We start from the raw sequence: 19,757 nt of genomic DNA on the forward strand, positions 1-19,757 counted from the left end.
GGAGTCTGCGACACATGCCTCCCCCTGGGACTCCTATCCCCTCTCCCCCTGCCCGGTGCACCTCCTCTGGGAATGGACTCCTACCCCCCACCCCCCAGAAGAGGAGGGAAGCTCCAGCAGGCGCCTCCTCCCAGGACTCCTCCCCACTCCTACAGAGGAGGAAAGCTCCGGCGCGTGCCTCCTCTGGGGACTCCTCCCCCTCAAAGAGGAGGGAAGCCCCGGCATGCACCTCCTCTGGGGATTTCCCCCCAGCAAGTCCTTGGCACACCACAGACCTGGGTTGTGGTGCCACGCCGGCTGTTTGGGGGAGAGGGAGCAGCCAGCGCACTTCCTGAAATCCTGAAGTGGCGCACAGCTGCTGGACTTCCTTCCACCCCACAGGAAGCCGGAACTACCTCCATTGTTACTAGAGGAAGGTAGTGGGGCTTCTTGGGGGTGGAGTGAAATGGGGGGCCCCCCTGAACGCCTTGTGATCAACTGGTTGAGCCCTCCCAATTGACCAGTCAATTGCGATTGACGGGTTGGTGACCACAGAAGTACGCAGTGCCAGTCTTTGACGAAATGGCACCCCAAACAAGGGATGTCTTTAGTGCCCCTTTCCAATCGTTAAACTTTTTTTTTTTGCATTTGTACCCCACTTCACAACTTCGGAGCATGGGTGGCACGTGTGCTTTATTGGTCATATAAGGTTGACTGGCAATGCCCTGCCCCTTATATACACCCATAAGGGCATGTCTGACAACTTCTAGGAGGTTTGAGGAAAATGCAGTTATCAGAAAGTCTGGAAGGTTAAAACAAGATTCTACAAAAGATCCAGAACATTCTAGGAGGTTAGTAAAAAAAATGAATCCACATACAGAGTACCTGTGTTTAGCATTCTATTTTCCCTTTTGCAACTAACAACAAAAAAAAGCACCCGGCCCCCCTGGAAGTTACCTAGGTCACCTGATTCTAAATTAAGCCCTGACTGTACTTACAAACTTGCTTTTCCTGTATTCCCTGCTGTCTTCAGAAGCTTCTTCTGGGGCCCTGTCATGCAAAATTAAAAATCGTTTGACTGTTAAATTGTTTGGTACTTTATTAATGATGCGAGGGTATCTTAGTAAATAATGGTTTAAAAGGAACAGTGCAGCTAAATAATTAACAAAATACTATTTGGTTAAGTGAGAGAGCATAAAAGGAAGGCATGGAGAAAATGTTTCCCTTGAGCAGAACAGCTAAGTGCTAACCCATGTAAGAATAAATACAGATATGAGAGAGATGGACATACAAATTTGAGTATAAAGGATAATTACTTCGGGAATATATTCAAGCTTTTGTCTACTAAATTACCATTTTCTATTATGCAGATGTGTGTTGTTAAAAAACTCAATTTTCTTTTTAAAATAATCTGATTTAAAACTTTTTTTCATTCACCTTCAACTGTTTCCATATTATTTTTTGCCATTGATGTTCAATATTTTTTCCAGCAGAGATTTAATACAGTGTTATATTATGAGGGCAGCAAAACTTGAAATATCATTTGTAAAACCTATTTGCCGCCACAACTGTTCGTTTGTAATGAAGAACAGAAAGAGCACGCTGTCAGCTCCTCCTCGCGTGCTGGCTGAGACTCCGTAAATTACTAAGTCGAAGGGTTGTTCAGAAAGTTATTCCCGGCAGTCGCTAATTTTGACACTTTCCTCCCGGGGGAGGGGAACAACCCCTGCGTGTCCAGTCGGCACCGTCTCACCCAGGGTCCCTAGACGAGGCTCGAGTCTCTCTCGGGACCGACTTTGCTGTGAGCGTCGCAGGGCCGCGGGCAGCGCCTGGCTCTGCACGGTCCCGGCCTGAGGCGGGCGTTCAGCCGCTCACGGGAGCCGGGGCCACGGCGCGAGCTGCGCCTCAGTTAGACGGAGCCCACGAGGGAGCCGCGCGCGCAGCCGGGGGGAAGCGGAGGGCGGGAGGCCGCGAAGCGCGCGGCAGCTTCTGTGACGCGGAGGGAGGAGGCGGTGCTGGGGGCCCCTGTAGAAGAAGCGGGCGGCGAAGAGCGCGGCAGGGAAACGGCCGCGGCTGAGCGGAGGCGGGTCGAGCCCTGCGGCAGCCCCCTCCCTTCCGCCTGACCAGGCGGGCATGGCCGGCCGGCGCTGCGGCTCCTCGCGGGAGCGGCTGAGTGCAGGTGACGGCGGGGGCGGGGTGACGGCGCGAGGCGTCCCGGCGGCTCGCAGCAGCGCTGAGGTAACGGGGGGCGGGGCCTGGCCGCGGCCCGGCCGGGAGGGGGAGGGCGCACGGGAGGAAGAAGGAAGCCGCCATCTTGGAGCGTCGAATCGCCATAACAAGGCACCAAGCGGGCAAGTGAGCGGTTCCTTAGCGCTGGGAGAGCGGGCAGCCCAGCCGGCGGCGGGGAGCAGGCTCCCGAGGAGCGGCTTTGGGGACAGGGCATGGGGCCGCGCGGGCCTGGGCGGCCGCTTCTTTGGTGAGGCCTGCGGCCTTGCCCCGCACTAGGGGCTGGGCCTGGCCTTGCGGGCGGCCACTCGAGCCCGGAGGCGGCGGGGGGCGCAGTGCGGGGAGGGGTCTGGCGGGTCTCACCCCCCCCGCATGGAGACCGGTGTGTTCGCTGCCCCGGAGGGGCGTGTTACCCAGGGCGCGGGCGATCGCTGCTGCGGGGGGCGGCGCTGCGGTGTGTGCGGGGGTCATGTGGGGGGGAGGCTTGTATCTGGCAGCCTGACCTTGAGGGCGGGGGGGGGCGGCGCTGTTGTATCTTTTAGGGGCCCTGCCCGGGGGGCGGGTTGGGCGTCAGGGGAGCACCGCCCCCGCGGGGTCTGGGGCCCGAGCGGCCGGGGGTGTCTTTTGTTTGCCCGACGGATGGTGCCCGCTGATGTTGCGCAGATACATTTCTAGGGTTTATGGACGTTTGCTGTTAGGCCGGGCGCCCGCCTTTCGGAATCGCCCCCTTTCCTAAGCACTGCAGAAACTGCATCGGACTCACACCAAAGCTTGGTGGTGAAGCGCTGTCAGTCCCGGGCTGAGCCCCATGGCGAAGTGGGAGGGAAGCAATAAATGCTTAAGCTGCTGCGCTCCATTGTTTGGTTCGGAAAACGAGACCTTTTTCTGGTGTGTAGAAGGATGAGACTATGGCTGACATTTCTGAACTGATTGGAGCTTCAGTGAGGGCTTTTATGGTTAGAGGAGATGTAGGTCGGTTCTGGGGCAGCTCACCTCCGCCTACTAATGAGGTCTTTGCTAAGATGCAAGGGAGTAGTTTTTATAAACAACGAAAGAGTGATTCCTGGGATCTCTTAAAAAGTGTCCCCTCCCAGTCTTGTTTTTTCTTGTAGCGTTATGTGCTATCTTTAGGCAAAAATCAAAGCTCCCAGGGAAAAGGAGGATGTTCACTGCAGAAAGGGGAGTGGAAATAATATAGTTAGTGGCAGCGGCTTCCAGAGTCCTGCATACGTGGTCAAAATGAAGAAAGGAAATGCTTAGAAAAGGGGGAGGGGGAATGTTGAGGTTTGCTAGTAAAGAGCACTAATTTTTTAAGCTGTCCCTGAAGTTTTAGGTTTGTTCAGATTTATTAAATATTGTTTTACTCTATAACATAATCTAATGTTTTTCCTGTGAGTGTTAAGGAGTGCAAAGGCATGTTGTCAGGTAAAATAGCATGAAAGTAGGTTATTAAACAGAGCCTTAAAAAATTCAAAATTGAATTTACTTCTTGCTGTAACTCCCTGTTTATATGTTTGCTGCTTCTGGACTAGCTATATGTTTCAATTTTTTTTTTAGTAGTAACATAGAAGGGAAATGTCTAAATCCAAATAGTGTTTCTCTTGACTTCTTAAACATTCTAATACTTAAAGCATTTCATTAAAATGATTTTTGGATGTATAAGTGTCCCTGTAAATTAAAGGTACTTGAAAATGATCTGTGTCAAAATATTTCACCTCAAAAGGTGTGCCATGTAAAATGACTTGACAGATATTGGAGGAGGTATTTAAACATGGTTTTGTGCAGTTAGCAGTACTTCACATACTAATTTTAACGGTTTCCCTTCCATAGTCACTTGCTTTGTCTTTACTGTGAAATACAAGTAAAGGAACTGAGGGCTGATTTAAAAAAAAGACAACTTGGTTGTAAAACAATAGACATTGTCAGACTCAGAAGCAAGTTGTTGTACTTAAAACTACTTAGAATTGCTCTTGAAAGTGACTAGATAATGTCCCTTTAAGGAATGTTAGTATTTGAATTATATAGGTGATTTTTTTTTAACCTTGGTATGGACAAGGTATCAGGTAAACAACTTCTTTATAAGAGTTCAGTGATCAGCTAATGCCACCTTTTGTTTTGCATTTATTTTATACAGTGCAGTTCTTTGTAGTGGTGATACTGTAAGTCAAGCCTGTAAATCCTTTCCCCCTTCCTTGTGAGGGAGGTAGACTTGTTAGTAACAGTTCTAGGGTTACTTCACAGTAACTTATCTTGTAGTTGCACTTCAGTAATTTTCTATGAAGAGTACAAGTCATTGTGTTTAGCAAACAAAATATCAAACCATTATAATACTTTCCCAATATTGTCACTAAATTTTGAAGCTTCAGGGGGTAGCTGAGTTAGTCTGTACAGGGGGAAAAAAACACCAAGAAATGGTCTGTGGTAGCACTTTATAGACTAACAAAACATGTAGATGGTGGTATGAGCTTTCATGGGCACAGTCCACTTCTTCAGTCATCACTTCTCCACCCCGGTCATCTGAAGACGTGGTTTGTGCCCACGAAAGCTCATAATACCATCTACATGTTTTGTTAATCTATAAAATGCTACCAGACCATTTGATGTTTTTTTACTAAATTTTGAATTGGTTTTGTATGTACTTATTTTCTGAGGGCAACAGGCAGGCGTTTTAGTGAGGAAAACTTTTTTGAATTTATCTCAAGGTGTTAGCACAATTAAAACATTAAGAAGGGAGTCTCTAAGACTTGTCAGATTTGCTGTCTCAGATAAGAAAACTGAAGTATTGTAAGTAGTTGTTTACCTTTCTTGAATGAAATAAAACAGGAAGTTGTTTTGATTCACTGAGTGAAGGACTTGTGTTCACTATTGGAAGTTGAAATTGTTGTGTTTTTTTTTAATTGTACAGCTTACCCATTAAATCAGCAGTTAAAACTAAACGACTTTCAGATTTCCAGTATTGTTCAGGTTATTTCAGATGTTTTTTCAGCCTTACTTGCTATATTAATGTGCTCTTCTTTTCTGCTGCTACTCCAATTGAGAGAGGAAAAGAGCAAGTAAAGTAACTGCATAAATACTCTCTTCTCCTCCCCCCCTTCTAATTTAGAGGACTGCATCTCCTATTCTTAATTAATATGTAGCCATTACTTTATGGTGATAAACAGTTGCTGTGTTCTAACCCGGAGATGGCTGCACTTCAAATGTGGGTGAAATATCTCTGTGACTCATACCTATGTTACTGAGGTGAAGTTAATATTTGTAAAATACTTAATCACATAAAAATGCGAGGAGTACACATTTTTACAGAGTTCCACATTATGGCATAAGATTTAAAAATGAGGACATAATCATATGGAAGCTAACTTATTTATGATACTGTCTTTTAAGACAAAGTGCTGAGGATTTGGATGCTTGTGGTGATGCTTCAGTTCATATAGCATAATAGTTTGTAATCACAGTAATGTGATATATTTGTACACAGTCAATTCGTGTATTAATTGTTTTTTCTGCATCTTTTTCAGATTGATGTGAGTGAATTCAGATGGAATTCAACTTTGTTAGAGGGCTTTTTTAAAAAAAGTTGTTCCACAAGTGCATCAGAGCAAGTTACTACTTTACTGTTGAGAGACTTACAGGTGCTTGCCTGCATTGCAATAAAGGACTCATATATTGAGCAAGACTTATTTATCTCTTCATTTTGGAGAGTCTAATAAACTGTTATTACAGTTTCTGTACTGACTTTCAAAGTTTTGACGTCTAAAAAGACATCCTTACAAACAAACATGAGCACGGCCAGAACAGAGAACCCTGTTATAATGGGTCTATCCAGTCAGAATGGGCAGCTTAGAGGCCCTGTAAAACCAAGTGCAGTCCCAGGAAGTGCGGGGACACAGACTCAGCAACAGATGAACCAGCTGAAGAACACCAATGCAATCAATAATGGAACTCAACAGCAAGCGCAGAGTATGACCACCGCTATTAAGTAAGTATTTGCATAAATGTTAAGTAGTGTCTTAAGTGTTGAGTTGCTAGGCATTGGAGAGTAAAATTTCTTGTGTTGTCCTATTGCTACTTTAAAATGCAAAATATGCTGTCAGATGAGAATATGCACTACTGATAATTCAGAAGATTAATGTGAAATTAATATACTCTCTGGCAGATCCTGGTTATTTATCAGTTGTGAGAATTAAGTTAAGGCATGTTGTTAAGGTGTATATTATTGCAAAGCCAAGGTTGATGGCTTACCATAATTGCTTTTCTTCCTTCCTTGATTACTCATCCCTGAGAAACATCTTTTCATTCTGATCACTTGTTGAGCATCAGTACTAATGGTGAGGGGAAAATAGGGAGTCCCTGTAGTTTAATACAAGTGTATATGACCATAGCTTAATACAAGTTGTAAATTGTGACATAATGGACCTCAGTCACTTTGTGTATTGTCTTGTTTCCTTGTCTCCTATTCTACCCACACACAGGTCAATTACATGAGTTTTTTAGATATTTCTCATTAAATGCTAGAACCAGAGAGTAATATTTTAAAACTGGAAATTCCAGTTTTTCATTGACCCAAATTGCTCATTTTCTTTCCTAGATGATTCACAAAACATGACTTTTAAAATGTGTAATCCCTATATTTAAATTTAATTTTTATACTAGTCCAGGTTTGAATAAAGTGTATATGGAACAATTGTAACACTAAACTCCTCAGTTCCTTCCTCTCCCCCCAAATTAGGAGTTTCTAAAAAAGCATTATAAACTATGGATTCAGGACTTAGAAATTGGAGGGAAGAACTATGCCCATATCCAGCTTCAAATTTTGGTCTGTTACTTGAGACATGTGTAAAGTGAACTTTTTATGCTGCATAAATGTCATATATTTTCCTCTTTATGCTTTTTCAACTGCTTTAGTAATTTTGAAGAAACTGCTTGCCAGATGAAGAGAATGGAATTCACGGAAGTGGTCCAAAATATAGTATGGCTTTAGTCCAAAGCCTTAAGTTATTGAGAATCTGGCTAACAGGACATCAGTTGGGGATGGGAAGAAAACTTTTCTCCTTTTTCCTCGTGGTTGAAATTGTACAGATTAGACAACTGAATTGTGTTCTTACTGTATTTCAAGGTATTAGATATGAGCATTTGACACTGAGAGCAGATACAGTTTATCATGAAGCAGTGCTGTGTTGTCATATGACAGTTCTTATCTTTGGAAAAAAGATAGGATTATAAGATTGGCTAGGAGAAACTTGGCTAGGATTTGAAATAGTGAGAGGAACTTCCTGAAGTGAATAGTTGCTGGTCATATTTGCTAGTAGCTATAAGAGTGAGTAGCTAATCAGTTCTTGAGAAACTCTCCTCTTAAAATAGTCTAAGAAAAACACAGCATTTCTGACTTACCTAATTATGGCAGCTTTTTTGATGCATCTACATCGTGACATTTAGAGAGCAGTATAGTGTTCTAAGTTTGAGACTTGACTTCAGGAATTTGAGTTCTAATTCTTGTTTTGTCATAGTCCTCCTTGTTAAGTTCTCTACTTCAGTTTCCACATTTGTAAAACTGAAGAAATGTTACCTCACTAGAGGGTTGAGGTTTTGTTAATTTGCACAAAATACTAATTGTTACTAACACAGAATAGGAATATTAACTAGAGTTTTTATATTGCAGACCTGGTGATGACTGGAAGAAGACTTTAAAACTCCCTCCAAAGGATCTGAGAATCAAAACTTCGGTAAGAATGTTTTAAAGGTAACTACAGGCATGGGATTGAGGGTGTGAGAAATGGCCGTGACAGTGTCCTGCTGTGTTGTAACAGTTCGAGACTTCATTACTGATCTACTTTTTAAAACTTAATTAAAAGGAGAGAATATCTCTAAGGATATATATATTACTTGGTAAATGTTTCTCTTCTCAGTTATGTTGAGACTCAGAGGATATGTTTTTACTTTTAAGAATACTACAGGGTGAAGTCTTATTTTTAATGCTTTCTGCAAGTCAGTTTTTAAGTGTGTATGCAGGTTACTTTGGCCTCCAGTAACCAATACTATGTAATTATTCGTGGTTGAATTACATAAATTTTTGTCAATTGTACAATGATACAGGGTAGGAAAGCGTTTATTAATCCATTTAGCCAGCTCGTCTTTGTCCTGGATTTATAGTCTCTGTTGGTTATTCAGTCAAACCAATGTATGGGGATAGTTTATATGACTTGGTCTTACTGTTCTGTTTTCTTGATAACTCAGGATGTGACCTCCACAAAAGGAAATGAGTTTGAAGATTACTGTCTGAAAAGGGAGTTGCTGATGGGAATTTTTGAAATGGGCTGGGAAAAGCCATCTCCTATTCAGGTTAGTACAGAGCAGACTATTTGTACCACGTGCTGACATGTATCTCCTAGTCAGTCATGTAAAGCTTTTGAGCTTCCTTGAGGTTTTGACACTAGGGCTTTGACCATGTAATTTCTGAAACTTAATTCATTCTAAACTACTTATAACAAAAATTAGGCGCTTTTTACTTTTTTAAAAGCTTGATCCCATGATTCTCAACAGAGAAGCTAAGGGGGCTGTAGTCCCAATTTGCTAAGAGATTTCAAGTGTGAGAGTTGTCCCATTGATTTCAGCAATCTTGTCTCTTCACTTTTAATGGACAAACTTAATAGCTCTGAGTTGATCATAACATAAGAACAGCTGTACTGGGTCAGACCAAAGGTCTATCTAGCCCAGTAGCCTGTCTGCCAACAGTGGCCAGCACCAGGTGCCCCAGAGAGGATGGACCGAATACAATGATCAAGCGATTTGTCTCCTGCCATCCTTCTCCAGCCTCTGACAAACAGAGGCCAGGGACACCATTTTTATCCCCTGGCTAATAGCCTTTTATGGACCTAACCTCCATGAAATTATCTAGCTTCTCTTTAAACTCTGTTATAGTCCTAGCCTTCACAGCCTCCTCTGGCAAGGAGTTCCACAGGTTGACTACATGCCATGTAATCATCTCAAAAAGTCTCTGTAGAACCTTATAGCAGTTCATCTTACTCCTTAATTGCAACACTGTGCCAACCTAATTACGCACCTCTCAGGAGTGGTGGGGCAAAAAGTGACTGAAATGCATTTTGATGGAAAGTGATCTGAAAATTCTTTTTAGTAGTGTTTTTTTTTAATTGGACTATGGAGAAAGATTACACACACATGGGCTGTTTCAGCTCATCAGTGGGGTATATGATACAAAGCATTCTGAACATTTCTCTTCACCCAGGCTCTAACTGTCCTTTTTTTCTTAAGTGTTAAAGAATAGTTTAATACTCTTACTGAACAACAGAAAATAAACATACTTTGGGTCCTTGAGTCTGTCTCCATAGAGAATATTTTAAATTTAAAATGCTACAAAACCCTTTGTTTTAACAATGTAATGTTTATAGGGTTGCTAGGTGTTTGGTTTTTGCCAGGACAGTCTGGTAATTGATCAACCAATTTTTTCCCTGCCATGTTCGGGATTTTTTGTGAAAATATCTGGCAACCCTAAATGTTTAGAATAGGTGCCTGATTTTCAAGTCACGCAGGCAGTTTTCCCTCTTTCGTTCTCTGGCCTAATAGGTGTCGGGAAAAGGGTGGCGTAACATTCTCTCCCCATGCGATAGTTTGGTAGCACCTTTCACCTTCTTTTGTTTCTATACATGTATGTCTATGTTGGGATCGTTCCTGTGATAGCTGTTCCATTCACTCTGTCTATGACCAAGCTAGACTAATGGGGTATTGATAAATGGGATCCTGGGAGCAGAGTTTTCATAAGTGGATTGCTGAATTTGTCTTCATTCTGATGAGTCTGGCAAGGACCATACCTAGGGCACATCTAAACTCGAAAGATTTTTTGAAAGGCTATGCAAATTTTGCGGGAATTTACATCTCTTCTGATCGCATTTTTGAAAAGTTCTTTTGAAAGTGAAAGTCTGGACACTTTTTCTTTTCCCGGGGGGGGGGGGGGGAGCCCCTTTTTCAAAAAACCATGTAAACCTTTTTTTAGGAAGAACGTTTTTTTCTAAAGGGGTTCCCCTCCCCCCAAAAAGCATACACTTTCACTTTTGAAAGATCCTTTTTCAAAAATGTGTTCAGAAGAGATGCAAATTCCCATGGAATTTGCATATCGTCTTTCGAAAAATCTTTGTTTAGATGTGCCCTTAGTTATATATGGTCTTATATAACTTCGTGTTGCATTGAAAAGTTAACCTGTCTCTAATCGGGGTCTGTGTTAAATAGCCTATTTTATTTTTTTAAGTTTGTATTTGAGGTTTTACTGTTGCATTGTCCTATGCTTGCTTTTCAGGAGGAGAGTATTCCCATTGCTTTGTCTGGTAGGGATATCTTGGCTAGAGCTAAAAATGGAACGGGCAAGAGCGGAGCCTACCTCATTCCCTTACTTGAACGGCTAGACTTAAAGAAGGACAATATACAAGGTAAGTTGAAGACGGGTTTGCATGAAGCTCCATCTAGGAACTGACATGTATGCTGCAGCAGCGCTACTTATTTGTGGGATGGATGGGACATTAAAAGATTATAGGTGTCCATGTAGCTTCATTGCCTGCAGATTTATACCTAAAATTGGTGGCTTAACTTTTGAAAGCAACCTGGGAATTTGGACACACTTTTGAATTACAAAAAAAATAACCCAAGACTTTTGAAAATCTCAATTTCTCAATCTTTACTTACACCCTAAAAAGAAGTGTAGTATTCAGGTAGCTGGGATATAAGTTGTGGCTGGCACTGTTCAATACCACACAAGGAATGCCAGTTAGCTTATGCTTCTTCTTGCCATGAAGAATACCCATGCAGTTTCCATGGTGATTCATTAGTAAGTTTAAGAAGGTCTATGAAAATTCTTAAGTTTAGCCATCATAGTTTGAATGCATGCTTTCATAAGCAGGGCTTGACAAATAATACAATCTACTCGCCCGTGGCGAGTAGATTGTAACCCGGAAGAGCCGGGTTTGGGCGATCTGCACATGTGCAGAACGCCAGACAGTGCGGCTGGCGAGCAGGGCTCGCCACGGTTTGGCAAGCCCCGTTCATAAGGATAAATGCATTCTTTTGTGCATTTCTGTATTTGGAGGAAGATGGTATTACAAGATAAAATGCAATATAAAAGCCTGTGCTGAGGATTTGTGTATCTTTTTCAGCAATGGTGATCGTTCCCACTCGAGAACTAGCACTGCAAGTCAGTCAGATCTGTATCCAGGTTAGCAAACACATGGGAGGTGCCAAAGTGATGGCAACAACAGGAGGCACCAATCTGCGTGATGACATAATGAGGCTTGATGATACAGGTTAGGACACTGCCTGATTAAGATTGTTGTGCCTCAGTGGCTTACACTTTGCAATACTGTGCAAGACTAAAAACTTTCAGCTACTAATACTATCTAGCACTGGCCTTTTATGAGCCAGGCTGTTTTGTGCATCCATTTTACATGTGTCTAAGGGGGTGGTCTATGCAAATGTCTAACTTGCAACAGACTGGAGTGTAAATATACCATGTTCTTGCTTTCCATGTGGAGCCTGCAGCAGTGCACTGTAAATTGTTACATCTGAAGAGGTAGGTTGTGCCTACAAAAGCTCATGATGCCATCTACTTTTTTTGTTGGTGTCTAAGATGCTTCAAGACTATTAATTATTTAAAATTTTTGTAACTTCTGTCGTGCATTTGGGTCTACACCAATTTGAAACAGGATTATCTCCGTATACTACAGAATTTATAGTGTCTGGAAACAGGATCAACATATGTAAATGCATGTCAGGCTACTGTGAGGTACATTTACATCCCAGTTTTTCCGCAAGTTATTTGTACAGACAAATCCTTAAAGTTGACTTGGTATAATTGTCAGCCAAACCAATGTTGTGGTTTTTTTTGCTTATCTAAGCAAAAATTAACTTAAGTATGTTTTTAAAATGTACAGTGCATGTGGTGATAGCAACTCCTGGGAGAATTCTGGATCTCATCAAGAAAGGAGTAGCAAAGGTTGAACATGTCCAGATGATAGTACTGGATGAGGCAAGTCACTATCTTAATATCTTTTCATGTTTTGCAGATAGTTGCGCCAGTGTTTTAACCTCGTTAACTCTGCAGGCCTGCTCATTGAACATTACTAGCCAATAAATTTTTCACTTTTTGTAATACTATAAAGCTGAGGTTGATCCATTTCTGCAGCTTTGGTACTCTGCAAGTAAAGAATTATTGACATGTACTTTTCTAAGACTTACAACCAAATTCATAGGAAAAGTTAACTTCCCCTTATTTTGTAGGATCACTAAGCATTAGGTTAATATTCTCTTCTGAAATGGGTGGTAGTTACTCTTTTTTGGGGGGGGCGTGCGCGCGTGTGACTTGAGTTTAAAATGAGTTGTTTGTATTCTAACAGTCAGTATAAACTGACTTTCAAATTTATAAATCTATTTTATATTACAACCAGTCTGATCTCCTGTACAACACCATGGGACGCCCCCAAAATAATTCCTAGAGCATATATTTTTTAGAAAATACCTGATCATAATTTTAAAATCCACTATCATCTTTGGTAAATTGTTATGGTTAGTCTGAGCATTTAAAAATTATGCATAATTCCAAGTCTCAGTTTGTCCATTTTATAGCCATTGCGTCATGATTTACCTTTTTTCTGCTAGTCATTTATTAAATATTCCCTAATAGAGTAAAACAATGGTCCTATTAGCCTTTCTTGACACCTCAATCTGAGTGAGAGGCTGGGAAAGTAGAGATGTGAGAAATAGCTTGCTACATCTGATAGACATAATTTTGGAGTTAATTCTAGATAATCAGCTGAACCTGAGATCCTAGTTTGATGTGGTGCTCAAAAAGGGTAGTGAGATTCTTGAATGCATGAACAGGGGAATCTTAAGAAGAGGTTATTTTACCTCTGTTCTGGCCTTGGTGTGACGGCTGGTGGAAAAAAATCTGCCTTTTCTGGTGTCAAGTCAAGAAAGACATTGAAAATTTGGGGAGAGCTCAGAGAAGAGCTGTGAGAATTTAATAAAGGGTTAGAAAACCTACCTTGTGATAAACTTGAGCATTTCAATCTGTTTAGTTTAACAAGTAGCTGACTGCAAAGAGTTACAAAGAGGTCTCTCAAATCTTGGTGGTTGGGCTACAAAATAATAGATTTATCAATGTAGAATTTCTAAGTATTGCACATTGAAAAACATTAATTTAACTATACATACAAAATTATAGGGTCTAAAATAGTTGCTAGCACTCAGACTTTGGAGTTTTTGTGGATACATTTCTGAAAACATCTACCCAATAGACAGTGACATTTGAAAAAGTTGACAGTGTTAGAACCCATAAGGAAAGGTTGAAAAGTTTCATCCTGTGCCAGGATACTACAATAATAGGCAGCAGGGTTTAAAACAAGTGTTTCACACAATATGCAGTCAATCTGTGTAACTTGTCATGGAATATTGTGAAGGCCAAAAGTATAACTGGATTCAGAAAGGATTTAGATATGTTCACGGAGATGAAATAAGTCCATCAGTTGCTGTTAGACAAGATGGTCACAATCACAGCCCTGTGTTCTGGGTGTCCTTAGACCTTCAACAGTCTGAAGCTGGGACTGGACAACAAGGGATGGATCAGTGAAATAGCCTTGCTGTCTTCATTCCCTCTGAAGCATCTGGTATTGTCTGCTGTCTCAGACAGAATACTGGGGTAAAAAGACCAGTATCTGGTGTAGTATGTCTGCTTTTTTTCCTAAGGTGGGGAATTGATCAGTCTGTAAGTACAGGCACTCCCAATGTTACAAACTCCTTACCTACAAATGCCCACACATACAAAAAGGCTCACCTGCCACCTGATGGGAACAAGCTGCACAGGTGGTGGTAGGGGGAAGGGTTGTGCAGCCAGCAGTTGGAGAGAAGTGGTGCTTTGAAGGGGAAATAGCCACTTCTCTGCAGCCACTGGCTACATAGCCACCCCTGCGTTCAGAGTTCCAAACAACCAACTTACAAATGAAATCTTTGGAATATAACCTGTTTGTAAGTTGACTTTTGTACATACATGGAGAACAAATGTTAAATGTCTTCATGTCTGCAGAGAACGATATAACATGATCCAGTGGATGGAAGCTGAAGCATGTCAAGATCAGATTAGGAATAAGGTGTACATGTTAAACAATAAGAACATAACATAAGAATGGCCGTACTGGGTCAGACCAAAGGTCCATCTAGCCCAGTAGCCTGTCTGCCGACAGTGGCCAGCACCAGGTGCCCCAGAGAGGGTGGACCGAAGACAATGATCAAGCGATTTGTCTCCTGCCATCCTTCTCCAGCCTCTGACGAACAGAGGCCAGGGGCACCATTTCTATCCCCTGGCTAATAGCCTTTTATGGACCTAACCTCCATGAAATTATCTAGCTTCTCTTTAAACTCTGTTATAGTCCTAGCCTTCACAACCTCCTTTGGCAAGGAGTTCCACAGGTTGACTACATGCTGTGTGAAGAACTTTCTTTTATTAGTTTTAAACCTGCTACCCATTAATTTCATTTGGTGTCCTCTAGTTCTTCTATTATGGGAACTTTCTTTATCCGCCCACTCCACACCTCTATCATATCCCCCCTCAGTCTCCTCTTTTCTAAACTAAAAAGTCCCAGTCGCTTTAACCTCTCTTCATATGGGACCCGTTCCAAACCCCTAATCATTTTAGTTGCCCTTTTCTAAACCCTTTCCAAGGCCAAAATCTTTTTTTTGAGGTGAGGAGACCACATCTGTACACAGTATTCAAGATATGGGCGTACCATAGTTTTATACAGGGGCAGTAAGATATTCTGGTTCTTATTTTCTCTCCCTTTCTTAATAATTCCTAGCATCCTATTTGCCGTTTTGACCGCCGCTTCACATTGTGTGAAAGTTTTCGAGAACTATCCACAATAACACCAAGATCTCTTTCCTGATTTCTTGTAGCCAAATTAGCCCCCATCATACTGTACACATAGTTGGGGTTATTTTTCCTGATGTGCATTACTTATACTTATCCACATTAAATATTATTTGCCATTTTGTTGCCCAATCACTGTCAATCGATGCCTAATGAACCGTTTGAATGATTGACCAAAGATACGGATAGATTCTCAATCATGGACCATTCTTAAATCAAGAAAAAATATTTTCTAAAAGATATATATAAAAAAGTATGAATTATTTTGCAGAAGTTCATGGCCTGAGTTGACATCCATGATCACATGGCTCCCTTCTGGCTTTAGAATCTATGAAATCCATTTAAGGAATGGGAAATGTCTTGTGCTCCTCCTTCCTAAGTCTATTACAGTTCTTAAATTGAAGGCTTTTGAAGTAGGTCTGGATAAATTGAATTAAAGATTTTTCCCTAGTACCTGGAAATGAGGCATTATACTCCAAAGTAAGCTTTGTAGCCTACATTTTGAGGACATTAGTTATTGCATGATCTTCTGGATATTTTTATTAGAATTTGCAGCCACTATTTTATATTTTTTTTTTCCTCTCATTGCAGGCAGATAAGTTGCTGTCTCAGGATTTTGTTCAAATAATGGAGGACATTATTCTTACGCTACCTAAAAACAGGCAGATTTTGCTCTACTCAGCCACTTTCCCTCTTAGTGTACAGAAGTTCATGGTAAGTGGCCTCTTTATGCCCATTTGGACATGAATGTGTAAATTTTTCATCATGCACATAAATGTGCATCATTCAAACAAGTCTCTTTTTTTCCTCTGATTTATGCATGGGTATTCCAAGTTGTGTTCTGGGTTCAATTTTCTATCCCAGGAAACATTAAATTGGAATACTTTTAAATAAGCATTAATTGTATATGGCCATTATTAATAAAGATCTTACCAACTGCTGTTTTAAGATCCTCACTCTTGTATGAGACCCCTGCACTAGCATAGGTTTTATCATCTTCACTACTTACACTCCAGTCCGGAGTAGGAGTTATTGGCAATTTGGGGGGGGGGGTCCAAGCCCTACCCTCTTCCCACCGCTGCTCCACCCTATCCCCCTAGAGACTCTGCCGCAGGTGCAGGATGGCAGCAGTGATCAGATATCACCACTGGAAAGCAGAGCAAGTGTGCCCACCTAGTACACTCTGCTTCCCTGTGGCTCCTGGTGCCATGGGAACTGCAAGGGGACTCAGCTGCTGCTGCCCAGTAATCCCTGTGGTCAGGTCCCTTGGGGAAGGGGTGCCATGGCAGGGTGAGAGGTTTGGATGATGAGTTTGGGGACGCAGCCCTTTCTCCCCAGGCCAGATTACAGGCTCCAACCAACAAAAGGCCCATGGGATGGGAGTTTGAGACCCCTATGCTAGTGTAACTAAGATGATAGGTGATGCATCCTTGTGAAGAATGCGATGCATCTCTAATGGTAAGATAGTAAGTTAGGTATGAGAGTACTTAATTTTTGAGGGTAGATAGGCATGTATTTTCTACTGTAATCTAATTTGAAACACATCTTTATTTCAGAATTCCCATTTGCAGAAACCCTATGAGATTAACCTGATGGAGGAACTGACTTTGAAGGGAGTTACCCAATACTATGCCTATGTAACTGAAAGGCAGAAAGTACACTGCCTCAATACATTGTTCTCCAGGGTAAGTATTCTACCAGGCAATGTGGTGCAACTAGAACACTAGTCTGAACCACTTCCTTTATCTTTTAGAGCATAATTTAATGCCAAAGATATGCATTCTGGCAAGAAAAGAGATTTCCTTAACTTAATATATTGTTTAAAAAGTGGCTTTCTTTAAATGAACAATGACACTTTGTCAGTTTCATGCTGTAGCTTTGAAATGTGATGACCAAGATATCGTCTGAAAACACACATTTATCTTTCTGTACCATTAAACTGCAGGACTCCTGTTGGGAGAACAGTCAAATCTTTTCTTTGTAGCTAGAAGAGCTAATGACTTCTAGCTGGAATCTGGCATTTTTTTCATTCTTGAAAAGTATTCATTCTCTTCAATTTCAAAGCTGTGTAAGTAAAATGCTGCTGCTGTTTAACACTCCCTTCCCTCTCTCTCCAGCTCCAGATTAACCAGTCAATCATTTTCTGCAACTCCTCACAACGGGTTGAACTGCTAGCCAAGAAGATCTCCCAGCTGGGCTATTCCTGCTTCTATATCCATGCTAAAATGAGGCAGGTGAGTATGAAGCTATCCTGGTTACTTTGAAAGCAACTGAATACAGGTGCACATTAGAATAATATTTAGTCTGGATTCTGTTAGTCCTTCAGGAACTATAACTGTGGTGAGGTACTATTGTCACATTGCCAGTTATGTCTCAAAATGAACAGGTTTCATTAAAGAAGTCTTGATCCATATTTCTTAGTACAGCAACTCAGTCACATGGTCAGATTTACCTAAATGTAAAACATGTATCAAAATTGGTTTTAGCTAAATTTGTCTTACGTGACTCCCAAGATACCATTTTCATGATTTTAGGTCAGTTCTCACCATGGTTTAACCCCAGACTTCAATTCTGTTCATCTGTTGGTAGTGAATGTTATTTCTCACTAGATTTGCAAACTAGTAGTAGTAGTAGTAGGCTCAAATGCCATTTTTTAAAATGAAATTTACTTACAATTTCTTTATTCCAGTTTCTTAAAACTAATTTTTGAATTCTTTAGCTGCTGCTACTGTTAAAACAAATAATCCGAATACTCTCTTCTACTATATGGTGTGTTCTGGCTGTTTTTTTGCCACTGACTAGTTGACTTTCACAGCACAGTGGAGTGCGTATTTGTTTATGCATCTCAGGCCTATTGTTAAACTTGTTGCCTGTGATTGATACTCTTGGAATGTTTTCAGTACTGCCCTGGTACATTAATTGAAGAATATAAAGTGAGTGAAGATGAGCTGGCGCACGGACTGACTTTTCATACATTGAATAAAATACAATTTACTCAGCGGATAAGTCTTGAAAGTCCTGATATGCAGTGCACTTCGATTACAGCCATCCTAAAGGAAATCAAAGCAACTTATTTTTGTTCCTGATATTTTGACTATCAGAAGACTTGATTTGGCTAATTTCATTTGATTTATTGTGACTTTTTTTAATCTGTGTGCTTCAGACGTTCATACAAGCCCTTGGGGTAAACATTCTTTAGTTAAGTATCAGAGGGGTTAGTCTATAAGGTGCCACAGGACTCCTCTATTCTTTAGTTAGAATACTTTGTTATCTTTACTTTAAAAAGTACTCTTAAACAGATTGTCCATCCATGGGAATTGCATCAATTAAAACTACATCATTTTCTTGCCAGTTTAGGTAGATATCAATATCCTAAAGTTGTTCCACAGGCCTCTTTTTTTTTTTTTTTTTTTTTTTTTTATATGAAGCATAAATAGATAAAAGCACAGTATGCAAAATTGAACATGCTTTGTATGTTCCATGCAAGGGGAGGAGTTGTGGGATCCATGAATTTATGAAAACTATTTTCTGTTTTTACCAGGAACACCGTAATCGTGTGTTCCACGATTTCCGAAATGGCTTATGCCGGAATCTTGTTTGCACTGGTAAGTGTTTCCTTTCTCTCTTTGCTTAATTCTTTGTTTCTGAAGGTGATAGTAGCAGATAACAGGCTCTTTCTTCTACTGTTACAACTCTAACCAAACTGTGTACAGAGTCAATTCACCTGTTTTTATCATAATGAAGACAACTAATACTTGCCTTCAGTGATCAGAATCTTTCAAGATTATTATAAATCCTTGGTTAGAAGAATCTTTGAGGGATCACGTATAGAGCCCTGCACAGATACAAAAATGAGCTATGGATACAAAATGACTGTTAATGGATTGGCAGGGCTGTAGTCCTACTACCTAATGTTGAAGCCAGGACCAAATAAACCTAGATCATCTTTGACGGGTGTTTCTCCAGCCTGTTCTTAAAACTCTTCACTAAACAGGATGCTGGAGTCTTTCAGAGTTCCCCTTCCTTTATAATTAGAATGTTTTTCCTGATAACTTACCTAAATCTCTGTTGCTGCAGATTAAGCCTGTTACTACTTGTCCTGCCTTCAGTGGACATGGATAACAGTTGATTACTGACCTTCATAACAGCCCTTAACGTAGACCATGACACTTATGAAATCCTCGTTCAGTCCTCTTTTATCAAGATTAAATGTTTAGTTGTCTTAACCTGATCTTTGAGGAAAGGTTTTCTAAGACTTTTTTTATGCTGTCCTCTGGACTTTGTCCAGTTTGCTCACATCTCTCTCAAAGTTTGGTCTCCAGAATTGGACACTGATCTCCAGCTGATGGCTCATCAGTGCAAAGCAATGGAAGAGAGATTGCCTCTCATGTCTTAATACATGTGGGCCCCTGTTAATACACGTAATTAGCCTTTTTCACAGTTGCCTCACATTAGCTATAATTAACAAATCCTTTTCAGCGGTACTGCCATGTACCCAATTATTTCCTATTTTGTAGCTGTGCATTTGATGCTTCCTTGGTAAGTGTAATAGTTACCTTATTGAATTTAATTTTTTTATTTCAGAACAATTCTCCTAATTTTCAAGGTAGTGATGTTCAATTCTAATCTTGTC

General features: G+C 41.0%; 1 protein-coding gene across 6 annotated transcripts in view; it reads left to right on the forward strand.

The window, feature by feature from the left end:
* Positions 1 to 2,018: 2,018 nt before the first annotated feature.
* The window catches only part of DDX6 (DEAD-box helicase 6), a 31,297-nt gene continuing 13,558 nt past the window's right edge, over positions 2,019 to 19,757 (forward strand). Inside the window, exons 1-11 of one of the 6 annotated variants that reach the window (XM_075909584.1) lie at positions 2,019 to 2,158; positions 5,724 to 6,184; positions 7,865 to 7,928; positions 8,440 to 8,544; positions 10,514 to 10,643; positions 11,364 to 11,510; positions 12,138 to 12,236; positions 15,720 to 15,838; positions 16,681 to 16,809; positions 17,242 to 17,358; positions 18,666 to 18,729. In XM_075909584.1, the coding sequence (XP_075765699.1) occupies positions 5,985 to 6,184; positions 7,865 to 7,928; positions 8,440 to 8,544; positions 10,514 to 10,643; positions 11,364 to 11,510; positions 12,138 to 12,236; positions 15,720 to 15,838; positions 16,681 to 16,809; positions 17,242 to 17,358; positions 18,666 to 18,729 (1,174 nt within the window). In that variant the 5' untranslated portion in view covers positions 2,019 to 2,158; positions 5,724 to 5,984. The other 5 variants (XM_075909581.1, XM_075909579.1, XM_075909582.1 and 2 more) reach the window with 5 other exon arrangements.

The sequence above is a fragment of the Pelodiscus sinensis genome, chromosome 26, assembly GCF_049634645.1.
Source record: "Pelodiscus sinensis isolate JC-2024 chromosome 26, ASM4963464v1, whole genome shotgun sequence".
In the NCBI taxonomy this organism is placed as follows: Eukaryota; Metazoa; Chordata; order Testudines; family Trionychidae; genus Pelodiscus; species Pelodiscus sinensis.